Source organism: Ahaetulla prasina, chromosome 4 (assembly GCF_028640845.1).
Source record: "Ahaetulla prasina isolate Xishuangbanna chromosome 4, ASM2864084v1, whole genome shotgun sequence".
Classification (NCBI taxonomy): domain Eukaryota; kingdom Metazoa; phylum Chordata; class Lepidosauria; order Squamata; family Colubridae; genus Ahaetulla; species Ahaetulla prasina.
In genome coordinates this window covers 4,433,405-4,457,275 of record NC_080542.1, presented here as the reverse complement: position 1 = coordinate 4,457,275, position 23,871 = coordinate 4,433,405, and the positions used below count along the sequence as shown (strand labels likewise).

General features: G+C 48.5%; 1 protein-coding gene across 1 annotated transcript in view; it reads right to left on the bottom strand.

Moving 5' to 3' along the window:
- Positions 1 to 23,871, bottom strand: part of IPO4 (importin 4) — a 54,132-nt gene that overhangs the window by 10,372 nt on the left and 19,889 nt on the right. Inside the window, exons 14-27 of the mRNA XM_058180313.1 lie at positions 22,644 to 22,773; positions 21,084 to 21,197; positions 19,596 to 19,709; positions 17,388 to 17,511; positions 16,202 to 16,313; positions 13,749 to 13,867; positions 12,919 to 12,996; positions 12,077 to 12,134; positions 9,586 to 9,691; positions 7,868 to 8,061; positions 6,316 to 6,363; positions 4,845 to 4,973; positions 2,956 to 3,164; positions 1,827 to 1,959 (exon numbers count right to left, since the gene is read on the bottom strand). Coding sequence (XP_058036296.1) covers positions 1,827 to 1,959; positions 2,956 to 3,164; positions 4,845 to 4,973; positions 6,316 to 6,363; positions 7,868 to 8,061; positions 9,586 to 9,691; positions 12,077 to 12,134; positions 12,919 to 12,996; positions 13,749 to 13,867; positions 16,202 to 16,313; positions 17,388 to 17,511; positions 19,596 to 19,709; positions 21,084 to 21,197; positions 22,644 to 22,773 — 1,668 coding nt within the window. The remainder of the gene's footprint in view (positions 1 to 1,826; positions 1,960 to 2,955; positions 3,165 to 4,844; positions 4,974 to 6,315; positions 6,364 to 7,867; positions 8,062 to 9,585; positions 9,692 to 12,076; positions 12,135 to 12,918; positions 12,997 to 13,748; positions 13,868 to 16,201; positions 16,314 to 17,387; positions 17,512 to 19,595; positions 19,710 to 21,083; positions 21,198 to 22,643; positions 22,774 to 23,871) is intronic.

The window sequence follows — 23,871 nt, the reverse complement described above, 5'->3', positions numbered from 1 at the left end:
CCTGCGCGGAAAAATAGGTACGTCTTCAGCTCGCGGCGGAAGGTCCGAAGGTCAGGAAGTTGTTGAAGTCCAAGGGGAAGTACGTTCCAGAGGGTAGGAGCCCTCACAGAGAAGGCCCTTCCCCTGGGGGCTGCCAGCCGACATTGCTTGGCTGACGGTACCCTGAGGAGTCCCTCCCTGTGAGAGCGCACGGGTCGGTGGGAGGCAAATGGCGGCAGTAGGCGGTCCCGTAAGTAGCCCGGTCCTAAGCCATGGAGCGCTTTAAAGGTGGTAACCAGCACCTTGAAGTGCACCCGGAAGACCACAGGCAGCCAGTGCAGCTTGCGCAGGAGTGGTGTTATATGGGAGCCACGAGCAGCTCCCTCTATCACCCGCGCAGCTGCATTCTGAACCAACTGGAGCCTCCGGGTGCTCTTCAAGGGGAGCCCCATGTAGAGAGCATTGCAGTAGTCCAGGCGAGAGGTAACAAGAGCATGAGTGACTGTGCATAAGGAATCCCGGTCAAGAAAGGGGGGCAACTGGCGGATCAGGCGTACCTGATAAAAAGCTCTCCTGGAGACGGTTGTCAAATGTTCTTCAAAAGACAACCGTCCATCCAGGAGAACACCTAAGTTGCGCACCCTCTCCATCGGGGCCAATGACTCGCCCCCGACAGTCAGCCATGGTTGCAGCTGACTGTACCAGGATGCCGGCACCTAGGAGTTCTAGTTCATCATCAAGCACCTAGGAGTTCTAGTTCCACCTCAGGCACAGAAGCCATCTGAGTGACTTTGAGCCAATGACCAGGACATGGTGAGTTCTAGTTCTAAGTATGAAAGCCGGCTGGGTGACTTGGGCCAATCAGCAGGAGATTGTGAGTTCTAGTTCCACTTTAGGCATGGAAGCTGGCTGGGTGTCTTTGATCCAATCGTAAGAAGCCTGGGAGTTCTAGTTCGACCTTAGGCATGAAAGCTGGCTGGGTATCTTTGGGCCAATCATCAAGTGCCTAGGAGTTCTAGTTCCACCTCAGGCACAGAAGCCATCTGAGTGACTTTGAGCCAATTACCAGGAGATGGTGAGTTCTAGTTCTAGGTATGAAAGCCAGCTGGGTGACTTGGGCCAATCAGCAGGAGATTGTGAGTTCTAGTTCCACTTTAGGCATGGAAGCTGGCTAGGTGTCTTTGATCCAATCGTAAGAAGCCTGGGAGTTCTAGTTCCACCTTAGGCATGGAAGCTGGCTGGGTATCTTTGGGCCAATCATCAGGCGCCTAGGAGTTCTAGTTCCGCCTTAGGCATGAAAGCTGGCTGGGTATCTTTGGGCCAATCATTAAGCACCTAGGAGTTCTAGTTCCACCTCAGGTACAGAAGCCATCTGAGTGATTTTGAGCCAATGACCAGGACATGGTGAGTTCTAGTTCTAAGTATGAAAGCCGGCTGGGTGACTTGGGCCAATAAGCAAGAGACTGTGAGTTCTAGTTCCACCTTAGGCATGGAAGCCATCCGAGTGTCTTTGGGCCAATCACCAGGAGGTGGTGAGTTCTAGTCCTGCCTTAGGCCTGAAAACCGGTTGGGTGACTTTGAGTCAATTCCTCTCACTAACCCACCTCACAGGGTTGTGATGAGGAAAAGAGGAAGGTGGAATATTATGTACGTTCTCTGCCTTGAGTTACTGGTCAATTAATAAAGGCGGGATTTAAAAACAAAAAAACTGAATACAGTAAATAAAACCAACCAACCAACCAGACCGCTAATTCCACCTTACTAGCCAGGATAAAAAAATACCTCCTGCTGTAGCCCTACGGACCGTCCCTCTGCGCTGACATAGACACACTAAAATTGTGTTTTACCTGTTCAACGGGCATTCCACCAGGATTGGTCATTAGCATCCTCGCAACGGCTCCGCACACATTGTCGGTTACTCGGTTGTTTTGCTCTTGAGAAATGAGATTAGATAAAAGCGCCAGAATTTTGGGATAGTATCTGGCCAGGTCAAAAGAAGTTAAGGGGAAAAAAATGTGTATGTGTGTGTTGTATTGTGTGTAGACAAAGGCGCACAAACTCTGTTCCTTCCCGGAGCAATTAAATGTGCTGCACTGTACAGCTAGTCCTCGACCTACGACCTCAACTCAGCCCAGAATTTCCGGCGCTAAGTGAGACCATTAAGTGAGTTTTGGCCCGTTCAACCTTTCTTGCCACCGTTGCAAAGTGAATCACTGCAGTTGTTAAGTGAATCTTGTGTCCCCTGTTGATCACGTGACCCTGGGACGCTTGCAACCATCATAAATACGAGTCGGTGGCCAAGAGTCTGAATTTCAAATCACGTGACCGCAGGGAATGCCTCGACGGCCGTTAAGTGTGGAAAACATTCCCAAGTTGCTTTTTCCCCCCCAGTGCTGTTGTGATGCTGAACGGTCACTAAACGAACTGTCGTTAAGTCAAGGACTAGCTGTATATGTAAAATAAATTAACAGAATCTTGGAGGGTCCGAGGGTGTGAATATCCCACTGTCACCTTTTACAGCTTGATATGATAGGTTGGTTTTTGAGTTTCTTCCACTTCTGCAAAAAGCAGAATGTTTTCTTGTTGGTAATCCACATAGCATTTTATGTAGTGCTTTTCATCCGACTACAAATGGAACTGTGGAACGCATTCGTACCTTTCACCATTCCATTCGTAGTTGGATGAAAAGCCGAGCTACATCCTTGAGTCGACTCGATGGATTTCAGGAATTCTCTCCAGAATTTTGAGGTGAACTGAATGCCTCTGTCTGAGATTACCCAGCGGGCCACTCTGTGCCATCGGTAGATCTGCTTTTATCCAATACGCTGGGCAGCTCTGGGCTAGGCCGTCCCTTATCTAATCATTTCTTAGGCCCCCCCTGAGGTCATTCCTTCCCCTTCCTGGCCCCTCGAGGCCATTCCCAAGTACAATTTCAGCCACCCACCCCCAACCCGGTGCAGATGGGATCAAGGATACTCGTACATGGCTTCCCTGCCATGCTCCGCCAGGACGCCCAGCCCGAAGACGGCATTGCTGCGCACTTCCTGGTCCTCGTCGCGGGCTGCCCCCATCAGCAAGGGCAGCAGGTGGGGCACGAAAGAGCTGGAGGCCCCTCCCAGGCCCTGGACCGTCTCTGCAATGACGCCCACGGCGAAGGACTTGTCCGCGGTGGAACAGGAAGGTTTCTGCAAAAGGAGAACGGGAAGAAAGGAAGGAAAGAGTTGAGAGAGAGAGACACAGAGAGAGAAAAGTTTGCTCTTGGTCTGAATGCGGAAGGGTAGCACCAAAGGCAATTGGACTTTGTTTTTCCTTGAAGGCGTTTCGCTCCTCATCCAAGAAGCTTCTTCAGTTCTGAGTGAGTGGTGGAGAACAGAAGGATTTATATTCCTTTGCAGTCATCTGGTCATTAGTACTCTCTCTGAGAGTCACTGAGGCCACTTGGAGGTTTATCTGTGCCCTCAGAGTCCCCCGAGTAGTGCAAATAGCTGTGGAACTTTTTTGAAACTGCTGAAAGGACCGAGTTGTAAATAGGAGATAGGTGATGTCATAGCCCTCCCCCTCTGTTTAGGGAAGGCTGCTCAGTCTAGACGGCCTCTTTGACCCCTCTCGCAAACCAATCCTTCCATCCTCCCACCGTTCAGCCAGAACGGAAGAAGTTTCTTGGGACGAGGAACGAAACATCTTCAAAAGAAAAAAAAACGGAAGGTCCAGTGGCCTGTTAAAAAAACCCGCACTTTTGGGAAAACCCATGACCTGGGTGACGGAGAATCTCTAGAGACACGAGGAAGGGGAGCAAAGCCAGAGAACGTGGGCTGGGAATGAACCTCGTGGTAGAGGGAGGCGGGGGGCAGAGATATCATGGTCAGCTGGGGACCATGCAGAAATGTTAATATTCTTTTCCTGTTATACAATTTTTTATTGGCCAAGTGTGATTGGACACAAAAGGAATTTGTCTTCGGTGCATAGGCTCTCACTGTACATAAAAGAAAAGATACCTTCATCAAGAATCATAAGGCACAACACTTAATGATAGTCACAGGGTACAAATAAGCAATCAGGAAACAAACAATATCAATATCGATCGTAAGGATACAAGCAACAAGAGGGAGGGAGGGAGGGAGAGGGGAAGGAGCGAGGGATGGAGGAAAGAAGGAAAGGAAGAGAAGAGAAAGGGAGGAAGGGAGGGAAGGGAGGGGAAGGAAGGAGGGAGGAAGAAGAAGGGGAAGGAGCGAGGGAGGGAAGGGGGAGGAAAGAAGGAAAGGAAGAGAAGAGAAAGGGAGGGAGGAAGAAGGAAAGAGGAAGGGGAGAGGAGAAGGAGGAAGGAAGGATTGGAGTGAGGGAGGAGAAGGAGTGAAGAAGGGAAGGAGGAAGAAAAGAAGGAAAGGAAGAGTAGAGAAAGGGAAGGAGGAAAGGGTGAGGGAGGGGAAGGAGGAAGGGAGGGAAGAAGGAATAGAAAGGAGAAGAGAAGGGAGGGAGGAAGAAGAGGGGAAGGGGAGGAAGGAAGGGAATAGAGGGAGGGAGGAAAGGAGGGAGGGAGCAAGGGAGGGAGGGAGAAAGGAGAGGCCTCAATTGCCATTAGTTGAAGATGGCCTTCAAGAATGACTCCCCTACCCCTCAAGAGTTATTTGGGGGAGGAACGGATGAGCCCAAAGCACGAACACAAACAAGGCCTCCTTGAGACAGGCCAAAAGACCAAATTCTCCAACCACACCTGCCGGAAGGACAGGTAAGGGGAAGAGTCAGAAAACCACCAGCCCAGGACGCAAAAAACCAACTTTTAACATTGTAAGTTGCCTCGCGCCAAGACGGGGCGGCAAACCGGTTGAATACATTTATGTAAAACAAAAACAAAAAACTAAGCTCACCATCTTGTTGAGGAGTAGCGGCAAGAAGCCAGCGAAGTAAGGAGCGAAGATGTCGCCTCCGGTCGCTTCGGCGAGGACGGGGATCAACTCCCCGGCGTACTCGATCAGCATGCAGTCGTATTCCGCCTGCTGGGGAGAGGAGCAGGGGTAGAGAGAGGGGTGAGGTTTTGGAGTTCCTCGAATCCGGGACCCCGCCTCTCCCTCACCTCCGACAGAGGCCCAAGATGGGAGGGTCTCGAACCCAGGACCCCACCTCTTCCTCACCTCCGACGGAGGCCAAAGATGGAAGCTCTCCTGTCCCACCATCCTTCCCCTTGGCAGCTGCCTTCGGGGATGAGAATGGTGAGCTAATATCTGGGCACCGTCCCCAGGTAGGAAAAACTGGAGGCCCCACCCACCCCAAAATGCAGAGAGTCCTCGAGATAGAGATAGACAGACAGATATAGATAAGAGATATAAATAAAGCAAGACAGAGCAGAGCTAGAGCTATAGATATACAGATAGAGAAATAAGAGATATAGATATAGCAAGCTAGAGATATATATATAGATAGCTAGATAGCGATAGAGATAGCGATATAGAGCAAGTTAGATATATAGAGATAGCTAGATAGCGATATAGAGACACATAAGAGAGATAGATAGATAGAGCGAGCTAGATAGAGATATAGAGATATCTAGATAGCGATATAGAGATTTAGAGCGAGCTAGATATATAGAGATATAGATAGCTAGATAGCGAGATAGAGCAAGCTAGATAGAGATATAGATATCTAGATAGCGATAGAGATCTAGAGTGAACTAAATATATAAAGATAGAGATAGATAGATAGAGCAAGCTAGATATAGATATAGATCTAGCTAGATAGCGATATATAGAGCGAGCTAGATAGATATAGCCAGATAGAAATATAGATAGTGATATAGCGATATAGAGATCTAGAGCGAGCTAGATATATAGAGATAGAGATAGAGATAGATAGAGCAAGCTAGATATAGATATAGATCTAGCTAGATAGCGATATATAGAGCGAGCTAGATAGAGATATAGCTAGATAGCGAGATAGAGATATAGAGCGAGATAGAGATCTAGATAGCGATAGAGATATAGAGCAAGCTAGATATATAGAGCTAGAGATAGCTAGATAGCGATATAGAGCTAGAAATAGAAAGAGATAGAGATATAGAGACAGAGATATATAAATATAGATATACGGTAGATAAATATAGAGACATAGATATTTAGAGAGATGATAGATAGATATAGATCTCTCTCCTATCTATCTATCTATCTATCTATCTATCTGTCTGTCTGTCTGTCTGTCTGTCTATCTATCTTCTAAAAATGATATACATATATATTGCGGTGTGGCTGTTAAGACAACATGGTGGCTGCAAAATAAACGCCGCGGTCATTAAATGAACACCGTCGTCGTTCGATGGGATCCGAGAGGGTGGGTTTCCAATCTTACTTCGTCGTTGTCGTCATCTTCATCTTCCTCGTTGTCCTGACAGGCTACCTGCAGAGGGGAAGGAGAGTGAAAATCCATTTTTTAACGCACTGAATCAGACTGTTTTGTTCGCCCACAAAAATGCCCACCGGCTACACCGATGTTTGGATCCGATGTTTAGACTGGGAGAAGTTCACGGACCGCCCTCTGTGCCCAGGGCTATAAACAGAGTCCTTGACTTACGACCAGAATGGGACCCAAAATTTTTACTGCCACGCGAGGCCAATTGAGTTTCAGCCCATTTTTAAGACTTTGCGCAGCATCGTTAAGCGAATCGCCACGATCGTTCAGTGAGTCGTGCGGTCGTTAAGCGAACCCAGCTTCCCCACTGACTTTGCTCGTCAAGACGGTCGCAAATAAGAGAGGGCGTGGCGCCTGAATTTTGATCGCGTGAACACAGGGAGGTCGAAACGGTCGTTAAGCGCGAAAAGGGCCATAAGTCCCTTTTTTTTTCCCCTTCAGTGCGGTTGTGACTTTGAGCGGTCACTCAAGGGAAGGTCATGACACAACAGTGATTGGTCTCATTCGAGACAATGACGAATCCGCATATAGACGAGAGGTCGAACGACTAGCCTTGTGGTGCAACCAAAACAATCTGGAACTGAACACACTCAAAACCGTAGAAATGGTGGTAGACTTTAGGAAAAACCCTTCCATACTTCCACCTCTCACAATACTAGACAACACAATATCAACAGTAGAAACCTTCAAATTTCTGGGTTCTATCATATCGCAAGATCTCAAATGGACAGCTAACATCAAAAACATCATTAAAAAAGGACAACAAAGAATGTTCTTTCTGCGCCAACTCAGTAAGCTCAAACTGCCCAAGGAGCTGCTGATCCAGTTCTACAGAGGAATTATTGAGTCTGTCATTTGCACCTCTATAACTGTCTGGTTCGGTTCTGCAACCCAACAAGAAAAACACAGACTTCAGAGGATAATTAGAACTGCAGAAAAAATAATGGCTACCAACCTGCCTTCCATTGAGGACCTGTATACTGCACGAATCAAGAAGAGGGCCGTGAAAATATTTGCAGATCCCTCGCATCCAGGACATAAACTGTTTCAACTCCTACCCTCAAAACGACGCTATAGAGCACTGCACACCAGAACAACTAGACACAATTTTTTCCCGAAGGCCATCACTCTGCTAAACAAATAATTCCCTCAACACTGTCAAACTATTTACTGAATCTGCACTACTATTAATCGTCTCATCGTTCCCATCACCAATCTCTTTCCACTTATGACTGTATGACTATAACTTTCTTATGATTTATATTGATATATTGATCATCAATTGTGTTGTAAATGTTGTACCTTGATGAACGTATCTTTTCTGAGATACACTGAGAGCATATGCATACACTGAGAGCATATGCACCAAGACAAATTCCTTTGTGTCCAATCACACTTGGCCAATAAAAATTCTATAAGTCGAGGAGGTTCTGTAATGCAGTGGAGGAGGGGGAAGGGGAGAGGGAGGAAGAGGAAGAGGAGGAAGGCTCACTTTCTGTTCCAGCACCTCCCGCACCACCTGGCAGAGGTCGGTCAGCTGGGCTGGCTCCGGCAGAAAGTCCCTCTTGCACTCCTTCACCACTTTGGCCAGGATCTCCAGGAGGGCCATGACCACCTCGCGCTCCTGGTCCTCCTGCACCCCTTTCAGGTAGATGGGCAGGACGGTGGAGACCAGCTTCTGAAAGGCTGTTGGGAGGGAGGGAAAGAGAGGAGGAAGGAAGGAGGGAGGGAGGTGGGAATGAGAAGAAAGAAGAGAGGGAGAGGGAGTAAGGAAAAAAGAGAAGGAAGGAAGGACGGAGTAAGAGAGGTGGGAAGAAGAGGGAGGGAGGGAAGGAGGAGAGAAGAGGGAGGGAAGGAAGGAAGGAAGGAAGGAAGGAAGGAAGGAAGGAAGGAAGGAAGGAAGGAAGTGTGTATGAGAAGAAAGAGGGAAGGAAGGAGAGAGGAAGTATGGAAAAAGCAAAGGAAGGGAGGTGGGAAGGAGGTGAAAAGAGGGAGGAAGGAAGGAAGGAGGAAAATGGGTATGAGAAGAAAGAGGGAGGGAAGGAAGGAGAGAGAGGAAGTATGGAAAAAGCGAAGAAAAAATGGAGGAAGGGTGGGAGGTGGGAATGAGACAGAAGAAAGGGAAGGAGGGAGGGAGGAAAAAAGGAAAGCAAGGAAGTGGGAATGAGAAAGGAGAGAGAGGGAGTAAGGAAAAAGAAGGAAAGACGGAGTAAGGGAGGTGGGAATGAGAGGGAGGGAGGAAAGAAGGAAAGAAGAGGGGAGGAAGGAAGGAGGCAGGGGGGAGGGAATGAGAAGGAAGAAAGGGAAGGAGGGGGAATAAGAAGAAAAGAGAGAGGGAGGAAGAAAAAGGAGAAGGAAGGAAGGCCGGAGGAAGGGAGGTGGGAATGAGAGGGAGGGAGGGAAGGAAGAGAGGAGGAAGGAAGGAAGGAAGGAAGGAGAGAGAGGAAACAAGGAAAAGAAAGAAGGACGGAGGAAGGGCGGTGGGAATGAGAGCAAGGGAGCAGGGAAGAGAAGAAGGAGGGAGGAAAAAGGTGAGGAAAAGGAAGGGGGAGGGAAGGGAAGGAGGGGGCGGGAGAAAAAAAAGAGGGAGGGAGGAAAAAGGGAGGGAAGGGGGCGTGGCGGGAAAGAAGGAGGGAGAGGAAAAAAGATAGAAAAGAGGAAAGGAGGAAGGATGGAGGAAGGAAAACGGAAAGGAGGGAGGGAGAGTGAGAGAAAGGAAGGGAGAGAGGGAACAAGGAAGAAGAGGGAGGGAGGAGAGGGAGGGAGGAAAGGGAAAGAGGGAGGGAGAAAGGCAAGCAAAGGAATGAATAACTCAAGCTTTTAAGACCGCTGACCCGTCTGTCATCAGGAACAACCTGGTGCCCCTAAGAAGCTCAGACAGGTAGCAGGTAGCTCTTCCCTGCCCTTGTTCCCGGGACACCCCCCCCCCAGTTAGGCCCAGTCCCCCAAAAGGCCCAAGGGCTCCCCCCAACCATCCCCCACCCGTTTTCCATGACCTCCTTCTAAAGCTGCCGGCGTCTCGCGATGGCCTCCCGGATAGCCATAAGCCGTCATCTTCCTCCCGGGACGCCCCCATCGGCACTTTTTTTTCTTTTTGGGGGGAGGAGGAAGTAGGCTACCGAGACAAGCCCTACGAGCCCTCCTCCCGCTCTACTGCTGGGTCCCCCTCTCAACAGCCCCTCCCCATCCCCATCCCGGCAACCCACTCACCCGCCACGTGAGTTTCGGACGGCTCCTGCTTGCACACCCGATGCAGTGAAATGATGAACTGTCCCAGGGCGTCAAACGCGGCTTTCCGTACCCGAATGTGGGGGCACTAAAAAAAAAGGAGCAGACAACCCCCCCGCACTCATGAGAGATCAGAAGACAACTCCCCCCCCCAAATGTAGGATGCTTCACCCATTTCAGGGGTACAAAGCCGCCGGCCGAACAGAGGCTATTTGAGCTTTGGAAAATGGGAAAATTCAGTTGGGGGAGATCAAAACCCCGGTTCAGCCTGGTCTTGAACCCCCAAATTTCTGCACCCCAAAATGGTACCCTATCCACAGTAAAGCTGCTCGTTTTGGTGGCATGTCATGAACCGTCGTAAAATGGGTCGTGTCGCCACTCGCCTTCTAGACATGAACAGGCAGTTTTTCACTTAAGACCGCAAATTGAGGCCAATGTTTTTGTGGCTAAGCAAAGCACCCGTTCAATGAGCTGCGTCCCAGTTTACCACCTTTTTGCCACAGTTGTTAAGCGGATCGTTGCGGTGGTTAAACGAATGACACGGTCAGTAAGCGAATCGGGCTTTCCTCCCCCCATTGGCTCGGCTTTTCAGAAGCTGGCTGGGAAGGTGGCCACACGATCCTGTGGTGTGTAACCGTGGTAAATGGCCAAATTTTGATCATGTGACCCTGGAGATATTCCCACGGTCATAAGTATGAAAACCGGTCATAAGTCAGTTTTTATTTTTCCAGCGCAGTTGTAAGTTTGGTCACTGAACGAATGATTGGTAAATCGAGGATTATCTATCCAGGAAATTCTTGATCGGAATGGGACTAGCGAGCGTCTGCCAAGTGTCTCTGTTATCTCCCTCGACGCCGATGAGTCAAACAGTACTTCAGTATAGTTAAGCTGTTGATTTGCCTGCTACGAAGAGGCACAGCAACTCTTGCTGCCTTTATATCCTGTGGGGTGTGGCTCCATGACTCAGCATGGTTGAGGCCTGCCCCACCCCTGCTTCTGTTGTTCCCGCCTCTCCTGCCTACGAAACCTAGGGTCCAGCCAGGCCTGATTGCCATCAGCCGGGTCTGGAGGCATGGCCCGGGCGGGGGCAAAGAGTCAGGGGACAAAGGCCTTGTTATCTCCTCCACCTGGCCTGCCTCTGGCTCCTGGAGCTGAGCCAGGGAAGCCGGTGCTCCAGAGATAAGTCCTGATGGCCCTTCCCCCTCACTTTCCGAGTCAGTTTCTGGCAGGGGGCCCGGCTCGGGGGGCACAGACACAACACCATCCTAGTCCCTTTGCCGCAGCCCATTCGTCTCAGTACAGTTTGCCTCGGGCTTTTGGGAGCACAGGACAGTTCGAAGCCAGCCAATCGGTGCAGGGTTGTACTGTAATGAATGGGCCGCGGCGAAGGGAGTGGGACAGAGGGGCCGTGGCCCAAAGTGCCAAGGCATAATGTTGTGTCTGCGCCCCCCGCCTGAGCTGGGTCTCCTGCCAGAAAGTGACTTGGAGCCGGGCCTCCTGCGAGAAAATGACTTGGAAAGTGAGGGGGAAGGGCCGTCAGGACTTACCTCGGGAGCACCGGCTTCCCTGGCTCAGCTCCAGGAGCCAGAGGAAGGCCAGGTGGAAGAGATAACAAGGCCTCCGTCCCCTGACTCTCCCCCCCCCAGGCCACGCCTTCAGACCCAGCTGATGGCAATCAGGCCTGGCTGGACCCTAGGTTTCGTAAGCAGGAGAGGAGGGAACAACAGAAGCAGGGGTGGGGCAGTCCTAGGAAGTGCTGAGTCATGGAGCTACACCCCACAGGATATAAAGGCAGCCAGAGCTGCTGTGTCTCTTCGTAGCAGGCAAATCAACTGAGTAACTAAGAGCTGAAGTTTGTTCCTGGGTGATTCATTGGCGTCGAGGGAGAGACACTTGGCAGACACTTGCTATTTTGCTGCCAGAGCTGATAGTGCCGGCTAATTAAGCCATCACTCGGACGGAAGCGAAGGAGGAAGAGAACACATAACCCTGGTGGAGAAACAGGCAGCGCCAAAAGTTCGAGGCAAAAAGTCCTAGACCCATCCTTGGCATACGACCGTAAACAGAACCCTGGCATTAGGGTCTTATGACATAACGGTCGTAAAACGGGTCGGTCACAAGGCCGACCTGATGTCAAAAAGGTTTTTTCGAGGTGGCCGTAAAACAAACACAGCAGTTGTTAAGCGAACCAAGGTGCAGTTTTCTAGCAAAACAGTCGTAAAGCCGGACGCTGCAAATGAGCGTAAATGTGTCTTGTTTGGCCGCACCTACACGCTTTGGTTAAGTGACCCTGGAGGGGGCCCCCCGACTGTCAAAATGTGGAAACCCAGGTCATAAGTTACCTTTTTCCATTGCAGCTCTGAACCGTCACTAAGCGGGCGGTCATAAGTCGAGGACTACTTCCCAAAGACCCCCCCTCCCCCCCCCCAAAAAAAGGCGATAGCCCTGCTCCCAGGTCACAGCCCGGCCTTACCGGCAGTAACTGAGACACTTCTTGGAACGAGGTCTCGATGTAAGGCAGGAAGGGCACACTGAGGAAAAGAGAAAGAGAAAGGAAGGAGGGAGGGAGGGAAGGAAGGAAGGAAGGAAGGAAAAATGAAGGATTTCTGGAACAAAAGAGCTTTTTTCCAGTTGCTCTCCCCAGATGCTGCTTGGTTCCAATCACCAGGAGACGGGGAATTCTAGTCCCGCCTTAGGCACGAAAGCCGGCTGGGTGACTTTGGGCCCATCACCAGGAGACGGGGAGTTCTAGTCCCGCCTTAGGCAAGAAAGCCGGCTGGGTGACTTTGGGCCAATCACCAGGAGACAGGGAATTCTAGTCCTGCCTTAGGCATGAAAGCTGGCTTGGTGACTTTGGGCCCATTACCAGGAGTCGGGGAATTCTAGTCCTGCCTTAGGCACGAAAGCTGGCTGGGTGACTTTGGGCCCATCACCAGAAGACGGGGAGTTCTAGTCCTGCCTTAGGCACGAAAGCCGGCTGGGTGACTTTGGGCCCATCACCAGGAGACGGGGAGTTCTAGTCCTGCCTTAGGCACGAAAGCCGGCTGGCTGACTTTGGGCCAATCACCCACAGACTGTGAGTTCTAGTCCCGCCTTAGGCATGAAAGCCGGTCAGATGACTTTGGGCCAATCGATCTCTCTCAGCCCAGCCTCCCTCACAGGGCTGTTGTGTTTTTCCAGGAGGAGCAAGGAGCATTATATATATGTTCGCCCCCTTGAGTTATTTATAAAGTAATAAACATGGCTTAATAACATCTAATAAATAAATAAATATAGACAAGAGAATTTAGGAAAACCCGCATAGATCTGAGTTACCTGACGCTGGAGGCAATTTCTCCCAGGGCTATGCAGGCGTCTTCCTTCTCGTCCATAAAGACACTTCGCACACACAACCTGGGAGCGGGGGGAAGAAGAAAAACCCACCCACCTTAAAATGGGAGAGACTGTGAAACCCTGACCTCCAATGGAAGTTTCTAGTCCACATGAACGCTTTACGTTTCTAGTCCACATGAACGCTTTTATGTTTCTAGTCCACATGAATGCTGAGGACATTTTTCTGAACAGGAAGACAGCGCCCGGGGACAGGCAGTCCTCGACTTTAACGACCACAATCGAGCCCGACATTTCTGTGGTTAAGTGTGACGCTGGTTAAGGGAGTTTGATCCCCGTTTTACGACCTTTCTGGCCGAAGTTGCTAAGCGAATCGCTGCCGCTGTTAAATGAAGAACACGGGTGTTAAGTGAATCCGGGTTCCCCACCGATTTGGCTCGTCAGAAAGTCGCAAAAGGGGGATCGCGTGTGTCATAAAGACGGGTTGGTTGTCACCAAGCGTCTGAATTTGGATCTCGTGACCGATGCCACAATGGCTGTTAAATGCGAAAAAACGGTCATATTTCACTTTTTTTTCAACGTCGTAGAAAACTGTTTTCAACGTTAAGTCGTAGAGTATTTGTACAAGCTCAGAAACTGGGAAGGAAGGCAATGAAACTCGCACTCGTGCCCTCATCTTGCATCTGTTCATCCCGCGAAATAAAGCTCAGCTTTGTTTCGCAGGACGAAACAGATCTGAGGGACAAAACCAATTTTGTGGGACGAAATGAATATGGGACCCCAATAAACCCACATCCCAGGAGGAACAAAATTACCCCACGGTGTCCAAGTCTTCTTCATCTTCCTCGTCGGTAAGAGTTTCTTCTCCTTCCACCTCTGCCTCCTCTTCCTCGTCGTCAAATAATAGGAAGGAGTTTCCTGAATTGAGGGGGGGCTACAAGAAAAAACAACAACAACCCAGCGACTTCGGTTAGCGACGATCCACCATCTTCGTCAAATATCAAAGCAGCCCGGCGGGTTAGAATCCCGAATCGATGTACAACCACGAAGCTCCCTCGGCGGGTTCGGGAATCGAATCAGGTTTGAGATCTTTCCTGGCTAAAATTAGTGGTGGGATTCTACCGGTTTAGACCGGTTCGGACGTACCGCTAACTCCGACGATCAGCTGAGAGCGAACCGGTTCACTCCAACGATCAGCTGGGCCTGCACATCCGCCCCTACGCTTTACTTACCTGTATCTTCGCAGCTGATTAGCGCGGCAGAGCGGACTGCTGCCCCTCAGCTGTTTTACCACTAGCACTAAGGCGGAAAGTGATTTTTCGTTCACTTGCGCATGCGCGCGATCACCGAACAGGTTGTTAAACCCATAGGATCCCACCACTGATCCCGAGACTTAAGATTTCAGTTCCCCTGCGGACTGAAGCGAAAACCCGAGTTTTCAAAAAAACAAAAGAAAAAGGAAAATTATTATACGTTGGGCCTCTGGTGACTCAACAGGCTAATGCAGTCTGTTATTAACAGCAGCTGCTTGCAATTATTGCAGGTTCAAGTCCCACCAGGCCCAAGGTTGACTCAGCCTTCCATCCTTTATAAGGTAGGTAAAATGAGGACCCAGATTGTTGGGGGCAATTAAGTTGACTTTGTATATAATATACAAATGGATGAAGACTATTGCTTGACATAGTGTAAGCCGCCCTGAGTCTTCGGAGAAGGGCGGGATATAAATTCAAATTAAAAAAAAACACCAATTTAGCAAATCTGGGCAATTCAGAAGCAGAATGACAATGAAAAGAATGGGTGGAAGGGAATGTCTGTAGCTCGGGGATTGAACCGTGGGGTCCTCGAGGGTCTCTGAGCTGGTTTGTTTTTTTGGCGGGCGTCTCGTGACCCAACTAGGTAACAGTATCAGTGCTACGAGGAAGTAAGGTTGGCAGAATGGAGGAGAACTCTGGGGGTCCTTGGTGCTCTCTACGATTGTTTTCTCGCAGACGTCTCATGACCCAACTAGGTAACAATATCAGTGCTACAAAGGTGTGCGGAGTGGAACTGTGGGTGCTTGGTGCTCTTCTGAGCTGATTTGTCTTCTCGTGGACGTTTCAAGACCCATCTAGATAACAATAACAGTACTCCAAGGGAATCGGGTTTGAAGACTGGAGGAGGACAGTGGGGTATTTCGGTGCTCTCTGGTTTGTTTTCCGCGGACGTCTTATCACCCAACTAGATAGCAGTATCAGTGCAACAAGGGAGTAGGGTTTGCGGAGTGGAGGAGGAGGAAGAGAACTGTGGGGCCCTTGGTGCTCTCTGAGCTTTTCTTGCCGACGTCTCATGACCCAACTAGGTAACAATATCAGTGCAACGAGGGAGTAAGGTTTGTGGACTGGAGGAGGAGGAGAACTATGGGGTCCTTGGTGCTCTCTAAGCTGGTTTTCTCGCAGACATCTCATGACTCTACTTGGTAACAATATCAGTGCTAAGAGGTAGTAGGGTTTTGGAAAGGAGGATTGTGGGCCCTTAGTGCTCTCTGAGCTGGTTTTCTGGCCGACGACTCAGGACCCAACTAGGTAACGTCATCAGTGCCCAGAAGACTGCTCCCTGCATCTGTTGTGGCTCCAGCCTCCCCCCGCCGGGATTGGCCCCCTGCCAGAGAGTGACTCAGAGAGAATGAGGGGGAAGGGCTGTCAGGGCTCCCTTCTGCAGGGCTGGCTTCCCTGGGTCAGCTCCAGGAGCCAGAGGCAGGCCAGGTGGATGAGGCCTCTGTCTCCTGTATCTCCCCCCCACCCAGGAAACACTCCCAGACCCAGCTGAGGACAATCAGTCCTGGTTAGATCCCAGGTTTCGTAGACAAGAGAGGCGGGAACAACGAAAGCAGGGGTGGGGCAGGCCTAGAAAGTGCTGAGTCACGGAGCCACACCCCACAGGGTATAAAAGCAGGAGGGGCTGCTATACTGCTTCGTGACGAACAAATCAAACTGCCTAGAGAGAACTTGAGCTGAAGTGCTGTTTATTCCTGATTTCCTGGTTGACACGCCGGCATCAAGAAAGATAACAGAAAAACCTTGGCAGACGCTCGCTGGGTTGCTGCCAGAGCTGATAGCTGCCGTGGACTCAATTGCCGGCTAATTGAGTCATTTTCTCGTGCTTCCCGGACTGAGTGGGGGGACAGAACAGCACCTCAGGTGCGATTCAAGAATCTAAAACAGCAACTGGAAGATGGGTTGGACTTCAACTCCGAGAATTCCCCAGCCCTGCACTGGGGTCACTATCTCACCTTGGTGCCCTCGGTGGATTTGAGGGAATAAATTAGAAGTGTCGTTATCCGAGGCAGGTACGGGGTGATCGAATCCCCCATGACGTTTGCGAGAGCGCCGAAAAGGCTGTACCTAAAAGGAGGCAGAAGATCCTGGGTTAAAAAAAGGCTCCTTTCGGGAACTGGCAACCCCCCAAAAATTAACATTACAGGTACACCTCAACTTACGACGATCCGTTTAGTGACTATTCAAAATTACGATGGCACTTTAAAAAGCGGCGTGACTGTTTTTTACACTTCTGACAGCAACTTTCCCCACAGTCATGTGATCGAAATTCTGACTGACTCGCATTTATGACGGTTGCAGTGTTCTGAGGGGGGGGGCTGATCCCCTTTTGCGGCCATCTGACGAAACCAGATTCACTTAACAACCATGTTAACTCGCTTAACCACTGCAGTGATTCGCTTAACAACGGTGGTGAGGAATGTTATAAAAGAGGGCCAAATTTACTTCACGGAGGTCTCGCTTAGCAACGGACTGTTTGGCCTCGGTTGTGGCCGTAGGTCGAGGACTACCTGTAAACTGAGAACATTATCCCACCCCACAGCGGACAAATGTCCTGGGGTCATGTGATCACCGTTGGCAACCTTTCCAGCCTCAAGGGGGACGTGGAATTTGCTTAACAACAGTCTGATTCACTTAACGAATGCGATGATTTGCGTAGCAAAAAAATAAATAAATAAGTTGTATAATTGGGCAGTTGTTTATTTAATTGTGTTATGTTTTCTTTTTTCATCCCAGCCTTTTTTATAGTATGGCGCCTAGCCAGTTTCTGTACAGGCAGTTCTCCACTTACGACCGTTCACTTAGTGACCATTCAAAGTTACAGGGGATCCCACAAAGCTACTTACGAGCCAGATTTGAGAGGAGAAAGAGTCATCGTCTTTTAACGGCTCCATAATCCCTTGCGCGGTGGAGTCTGGGCAATTGAATGGAGCTAGCAGGGTGTTTTTTAATGGCCGGATGCCTTTCCCTGTTGCCAATCTGGAGTTTTGTTCAGCAGAGATATTCTCAGGGCGCCCAGAAGGCACCTTCAAACATGGTGACAATTTTCCATCACTGAAAATTCACCTCTATATGGCAGGCTGGGGTTCAAAAGGAACACAAGACGAGAGGGAAAAGTTGGGACGACCCTAACAGTCTTACGTGCATCGTCGCAAGTCTGGGTCATCCACTCTGTCGCAGAGGTCCAGTCCAAGCTGGCAACACTTCTCAGAAAGCGGCCGGAAGATGTCGTTATCCAGGACGTTGGCAAGGATAGCCATTGTCTCTGCAAAAACGGAACAGGGGAAGGCGTGGATACGTCAGAATTTCTCAGCCGCGGCCATTTTGTGATGTGAGGACTTCCAACTCCCAGAATTCCCCAACCAACAAGCAAAAGGCTGTTCGCTTAACAACGGCTGCTTTCTCTGACTGACCATTGTTAAAAAAAAGAGTGTAATATTGATCCGGTCACATAATGGGCGGGCTCCAGTATGGCCGTAACTCGAGGACTATCTGTATATACACGTAGCCCTCGATTTAGGACTAGAGTTGGGCTCAAAATGTCTCTTGCCAAGCCAGTCAGTTGCTAAGCGAGTTTTGCCTCATTTTACGATGCGTGTACGAAGTTCGCAAACGGGACACTGGGACCGTCATAAAAACGAGTCACTTGCCTGAACTTTCATCATGTGACCACAAGGATACGGCAACCGTCGTTAAGTGTGAAAAACAATCATGCCATATATACTTTTTCACTTCAAACGGTCACTTTTTGATAGGAAATTCTGGGGGTTTTCTATTGTTTTTAATGTTGTATGCCACCCAGAAGGACTGTGAGTTGGGCGGCCACATAAAACTATTTAATAAATAATATTTATTTTATTTATTTATTTTATTTTGTCACAACAATATATGTAGGTATCATACAAAAAGATTATATAGTATATAAACACATATATGAGTAAATATAAGGAGGTATAAGCATATATATATATAGGAACAAGAAAAACAATAGGACAGGAACGGTAGGCACGTTTGTGCGCTTATGCACACCCCTTATGGTCCTCTTAGGAATGGGGTGAGGTCAATAAACCTTTTCTTTTTTGGGCAGTGGTTTGCTTTCTAAGGTTGTTTCAATTTAATTTTTGAACTTTGCGTTACCTGACTAGGTAACTTCATTAGCAGGATTGTCTTGTCCTGGTCCTCTTTACCTAGATAGATGATAGATAGATAGATAGATAGATAGATAGATAGATAGATAGATAGATAGATAGATAGATAGATAGATAGATAGATAGATAGACAGACAGACAGACAGACAGATAGATAGGATGACAGATATAGATAAGATAGATTGATGATATAGATAGATAGATGAGAGAGATAGAGAGATAGATGAGATATAGACAGATAGAAAAGATGATAGATGGAGATAGATAAGATAGATAGATGATATAGATAGATAGATAGATAGATGAGAGATAGATAGATAGATAGATAGATAGATAGATGAGATATAGACAGACAGATAGATACCAACAGATAGATAAGATGGTAGATAGATAGATAGATAGATAGATAGATAGATAGATAGATAGATAGATAGATAGATAGATAGATAGATAGATAGATAGATATAGATGACAGATAGTGATAAGATAATGAGAGAGAGAGAGAGAGAGAGAGAGAGAGAGAGATGAGATATAGATAGATAGATAGATAGATAGATAGATAGATAGATAGATAGATAGATAGATACCAACAGATAGATAAGATAGTAGATAGATAGGTAGATAGGTAGATAGATAGATAGATAGATAGATAGATAGATAGATAGATAGATAGATAGATAGATTAGAAGATAGATAGATGAGATAGATGAGATAGATAGATAAGATGATAGATAGATGAGCTATATACAGATAGATAGATAGATAGATAGATAGATAGATAGATAGATACCAATAGATAGATAAGATGGTAGATAGAAAGATAGATAGATAAGATGATAGATAGAGATAGATAAGATAGATGATATAGATAGATAGATAGATAGACAGGCTAAAAAGAAATAGGACAAAATTCCTGATGATGTAACCTAGTGTGGTAACGAGACGTTCAAAAAATTAAATTGAAACAAGCTTGGAGAACAAACCAACCACCGCCAAAATCTAAAACCAGAGCTACAAGTATTTTCTCTTCTTTCATCATAAATATTTTTCCAGTTGCACCATGAAGACCTAAATTGGCTTTTAAAAAAAAATAAAATAATAATTATTAAATTATTCTGGAATTCTTATAAGCCAAGAGGCCGGGTACCCAATGCTTTTCATTTTAATGACGGCCGTAAGGGTTGTGAAATTTTTTCCGTACCGACACTCTGTATCTGGACGGGCCTGAGGTCCTCCCGAATGGTCAGCATGTAACTGGTCAGATGCTCCATGATGGCTTGGAAATATGGCAGAAGAGATTCCTTGGCAGCTTGAGCTGGAGATCAAAAGGGAGGAAGATCAGCAAGGAACTGTTGTGCCTCGCTCGCCCCCCTCTCCGCAGCCGGGCCCCTCTCATCTCCTGTTATCTCAGCCAGAGACGGATAATGAAGATGAACGGCCTGGCATGCCTCCAGCCCCCAGTCCTGGCACCATGCCGGAAGAAACGGAGGAAATAAACTCCTCCCCCACAGCATGTGAACATGAGGAACAGGAAGCCAGTCACGAGCTGGAATTGCCGACAGCTGGAGGGTGGAGGGATCCCCGCTTCCGGAGAATGGAGAGGCGACGTCAGCAAAAGGAAGGGAGGGGCAGGCCTCGATAAGTGCTGAGTCATGGAGCCACACCCCATGGCCTATATAAAGGATCTGCTTTCTGGCATTCTTTGAGTCAGGCAAAGCCTAATCTGGATTGCTGAAGTCACATCTTGGACTCCTGCCTGCCCTGAGAACTCTGACAGAACTTTGGCAAAGCTGCAGAGGCTTTGTGGCCACGCTTCATACAGACTTCCCTGACCCGGCCGTCAGAGGAGGAGTGGGACACGACAGGAACGGGTTCCACCGGAAAGGATCTAAGGATCTGGTGCGTGCGTTCGGCCTTGCTATAGCCAGATCTGTGAGCTAGTTTGCCCTAGTAAGGAATGCACAGGGCTAGAAACTGGGAGATTGGTGAGTTCTAGTCCCGCCTTAGGCAGGAAAGTGACTTTGGGCCAATCACCAGGAGACGGTGAGTTCTAGCCCCGCCTTAGGCAGGAAAGTGACTTTGGGCCAATCACCAGGAGACGGGGAGTTCTAGTCCCGCCTTAGGCACGAAAGTGACTTTGGGCCAATCACCAGGAGACGGTGAGTTCTAGTCCCGCCATAGGCAGGAAAGTGACTTTGGGCCAATCACCAGGAGACAGTGAGTTCTAGTTCCGCCTTAGGTGCAAAAGTAACTTTGGGCCAATCACCAGGAGACGGTAAGTTCTAGTCCCGTTTTAGGCATGAAAGCCGGCTGGGTGACTTTGGGCCAATCACCAGGAGACGGGGAATTCTAGTCCCGTCTTAGGCATGAAAGCCAGCTGGATGACTTTGGGCCAATCACTAGGAGACAGTGAGTTCTAGTTCCGCCTCAAGCGTGCAAATGACTTTGGGCCAACCACCGGGAGATAGGGAGTTCTAGTCCCGCTTTAGGCAGGAAAGTGACTTTGGGCCAATCACCAGGAGACGGGGAATTCTAGTCCTGCCTTAGGCATGAAAGCCGGCTGGGTGACTTTGGGCCAATCTCCAGGAGACGGGGAGTTCTAGTTCCACCTCAGGTGTGAAAGGTGGGCGAGTTCCCCTCTCAGGGTATGTGCGCATTTGGGTCTGTGTGTGTCAGGAGATCGGCCTACCGATGGCTCCGATGGCGCTAACCGCCAGCTCCTTGGTGCGGGGTGGTCCGGAGGAGGTCAAGGTGTCGAGCATCCTCTCCATCAGAGCTGGCAGGTAGGGCGCAATCTTGTCTTCTGTGGGGAGCAGAGAGAAATATGTTAATTAATTCCGTTATCATGTCACCATATAGGTAGTCCTCGACCTACAACAATTTGTTCGAAGTTACAACAGCGTTAAAAAAAAATGACTGTCGTGTCCCACTCCTCCTCTTGACGGCCGGGTCGTGGAAGTCTGTATCAAGCGTGGCCACGAAGCCTCTGCAGCTTTGCCAAATTCCTGTCAGAGTTCTCAGGGCAGGCAGGAATCCAAGGTGTGACTTCAGCAACCAGATGAGACTTTGCCTGACTCAAGGAATGCCAAAAAGCAGATCCTTTATATAGGCCATGGGGTGTGGCTCCAAGACTCAGCACTTATCCAGGCCTGCCCCTCCCTTCCTTTTGCTGACATCACCTCTCCATTCTCCGGAAGCGGGGATCTGTCCACGTTTTGTCAGCTGCCGGCAATTCTAGCTCGTGGCTGGCTTCTTGATCACACGTTTCCCTTCATCAACGCGGTCAGAAGAGTCGTAAAATGGGACAAATTTCTCCCTTAGCAACCTAAATTCCGGGCTCAATTGTGGCCGTTAAGCCGAGTACGGTTCAAAGACCCAGCTATCAAAGCCACATTTTATTGTGTTTCTCGACCGTGGTCGCTTTAAGAGAGGCGGACTTCAACTCCCAGAATTCCCCAGCCAGCACAGAAGAATTCTGGGAGTTGAAGTCCTCCCTTCTTAAAATTTCTTGCAGTGGAAGAACACAGCTTGAGGGCTTATGGCAAAACCTTGCAGGTGGTTCTCGACGTACGACCGTTCGCTTAACGACCACTGCAAAAAAAAGTGTCGTAAAATCGAGTTGGTCACAAGAACATTCGCTTAACGACCATAATTCCAGGCTCAATTCTGGTCGTAAGTTGAGGAGTATTTGTGCCGGCTAGAAAATGGGTTTATTTGGAAACTAGGTTTCTGTTGTGACTCCCACCCCTGAACCTGGCCCCATGCCCGAAAGTGAATCAGAAAGTGGGGAGGAAGGGCAGGTAAGGCTTACTTTGGGAGCACCAATTCCTGTGGCTCGGCTCCAGGAGCCAGAACCAGACCAGTCGGAGGACGTAATGAGGCCGTCATCCCCCGATTCCTCCCTTCCCCAGGCTACGCCTTCAGACCCAGCTGATAATAATAATCAAGCTTGGCTTGGCTTCAGAAGATTAGAGAGGCAGCATCATCAAAGGGAAGGGTGGGGCAGGAGCCCCACCCCACAGGATATATAAGGAGCTTTGGGACTGCTCTCACTCCACGGGAAGCAAAAGTTTAGCTGAACCATTTCAAAAAGAGCTGAAAGTCTTGCTACGTGAGTCATTTGTTTGAACTTTGGCAGGCAGCTGCGATTTCTCTGCCAGGAACTGATAAGAGCCGTGAATCCGCTGGCTGAAGGCCAACTCGTGGGTCTGAAGTGGGGAAGGAGACAGAGCAGTTTCAGGGGTCTCACCCAGATACTCCACGAAGTTCTCCAGAGCGTAGTAGGCCTTAGCCAGGTGGGTGGTGTGGGCCAGCTCAACCCCCTCCAGGTAGCGCAGCAAGAGGGGCATAATTTCATCCGAAAAACGAGCGATGTCCGGCTACGGTTGGGAAAGATTAAAAAAAAAAAAATTAGGACAAAATTTAGCAACTCGATAAAAACTAAAGCATGGATTTTGAAGCGCGAGCGGTTCTCCCTTTAACAATCTTTCGTTTAATGGCCATTTGAAATGACAGGGCCGAAAAAAGGGACTGGAAGCGGTCCTCGGTTTATAACCGTCGCAGCTTTCCCGCGGTCCCAGAATCACGATCTGGGAACTCGGGAATCCGTTCAGCCAAATTTTGATCCTGTAAACTGTGAAGATGTCGCACCGGTTGTAATTGTGAGGACCGGTCGTCCCTTTTTTGGGGGCTGTCGTAACGTCGGTCATTAAATGTTTCACGTCGACGATGAGCTGGGTGGATTTTTTTTTTCATTTAAAAAAAAAAAATTTAAGCCAACAAAAAGCTTATTTTTGCAATCGGGCAGCCCTGAAATCTGAGAGATAAATATATTAAATAAAAAGACAACCGCATTGGTTCTGCGACCGAGGTGAATTTTCTTCATTCAATTTAATTTAATAACTTCATTAAATATTATGATTTAATTTAATCATTTAATTGAATTATTTTCGAGGACTGGTCGTCACTTTTTTCGGTACGGTTGTAACTTCGGTCATTAAATGAATGCTTCAAGTCTTGGACGACCTGTGTGTGTGTGTGTGGGGTGTTTAAAAAAAATTGAAACCATCAAAAAGTCCATTTTTGGAGCCAGGAAGCCCTGAAATCTGAGAGATAAATATATTAAATAAAAACCCGACGGATTGGTTTTGCGACTGAGGTAAAAAAACAATTCTTTCCTAGTAACGGGATTCAAACTTTAGATTGCAGGAAGGCACGAAACACACAGCGGGAGTGTCTAAGCAGGAGACCATGAAGAGAAACATTATTTAATAATAGTCCCAAAAGTGGGTTTTTTTCCAAGAGGCGAAGTGGACTTTCTGCTTTTTCTTGGAAGATGTTTCGCATCTCATCCCAGAATCTCTGTGACCACATCTCAAGTAATTGTGTTCTCTTTGCTGATGATGTCAAACTATTTAACACCACAGACAATACTTCTATCATTCAAAACGACCTTGATCATCTAACCGCTTGGTCTA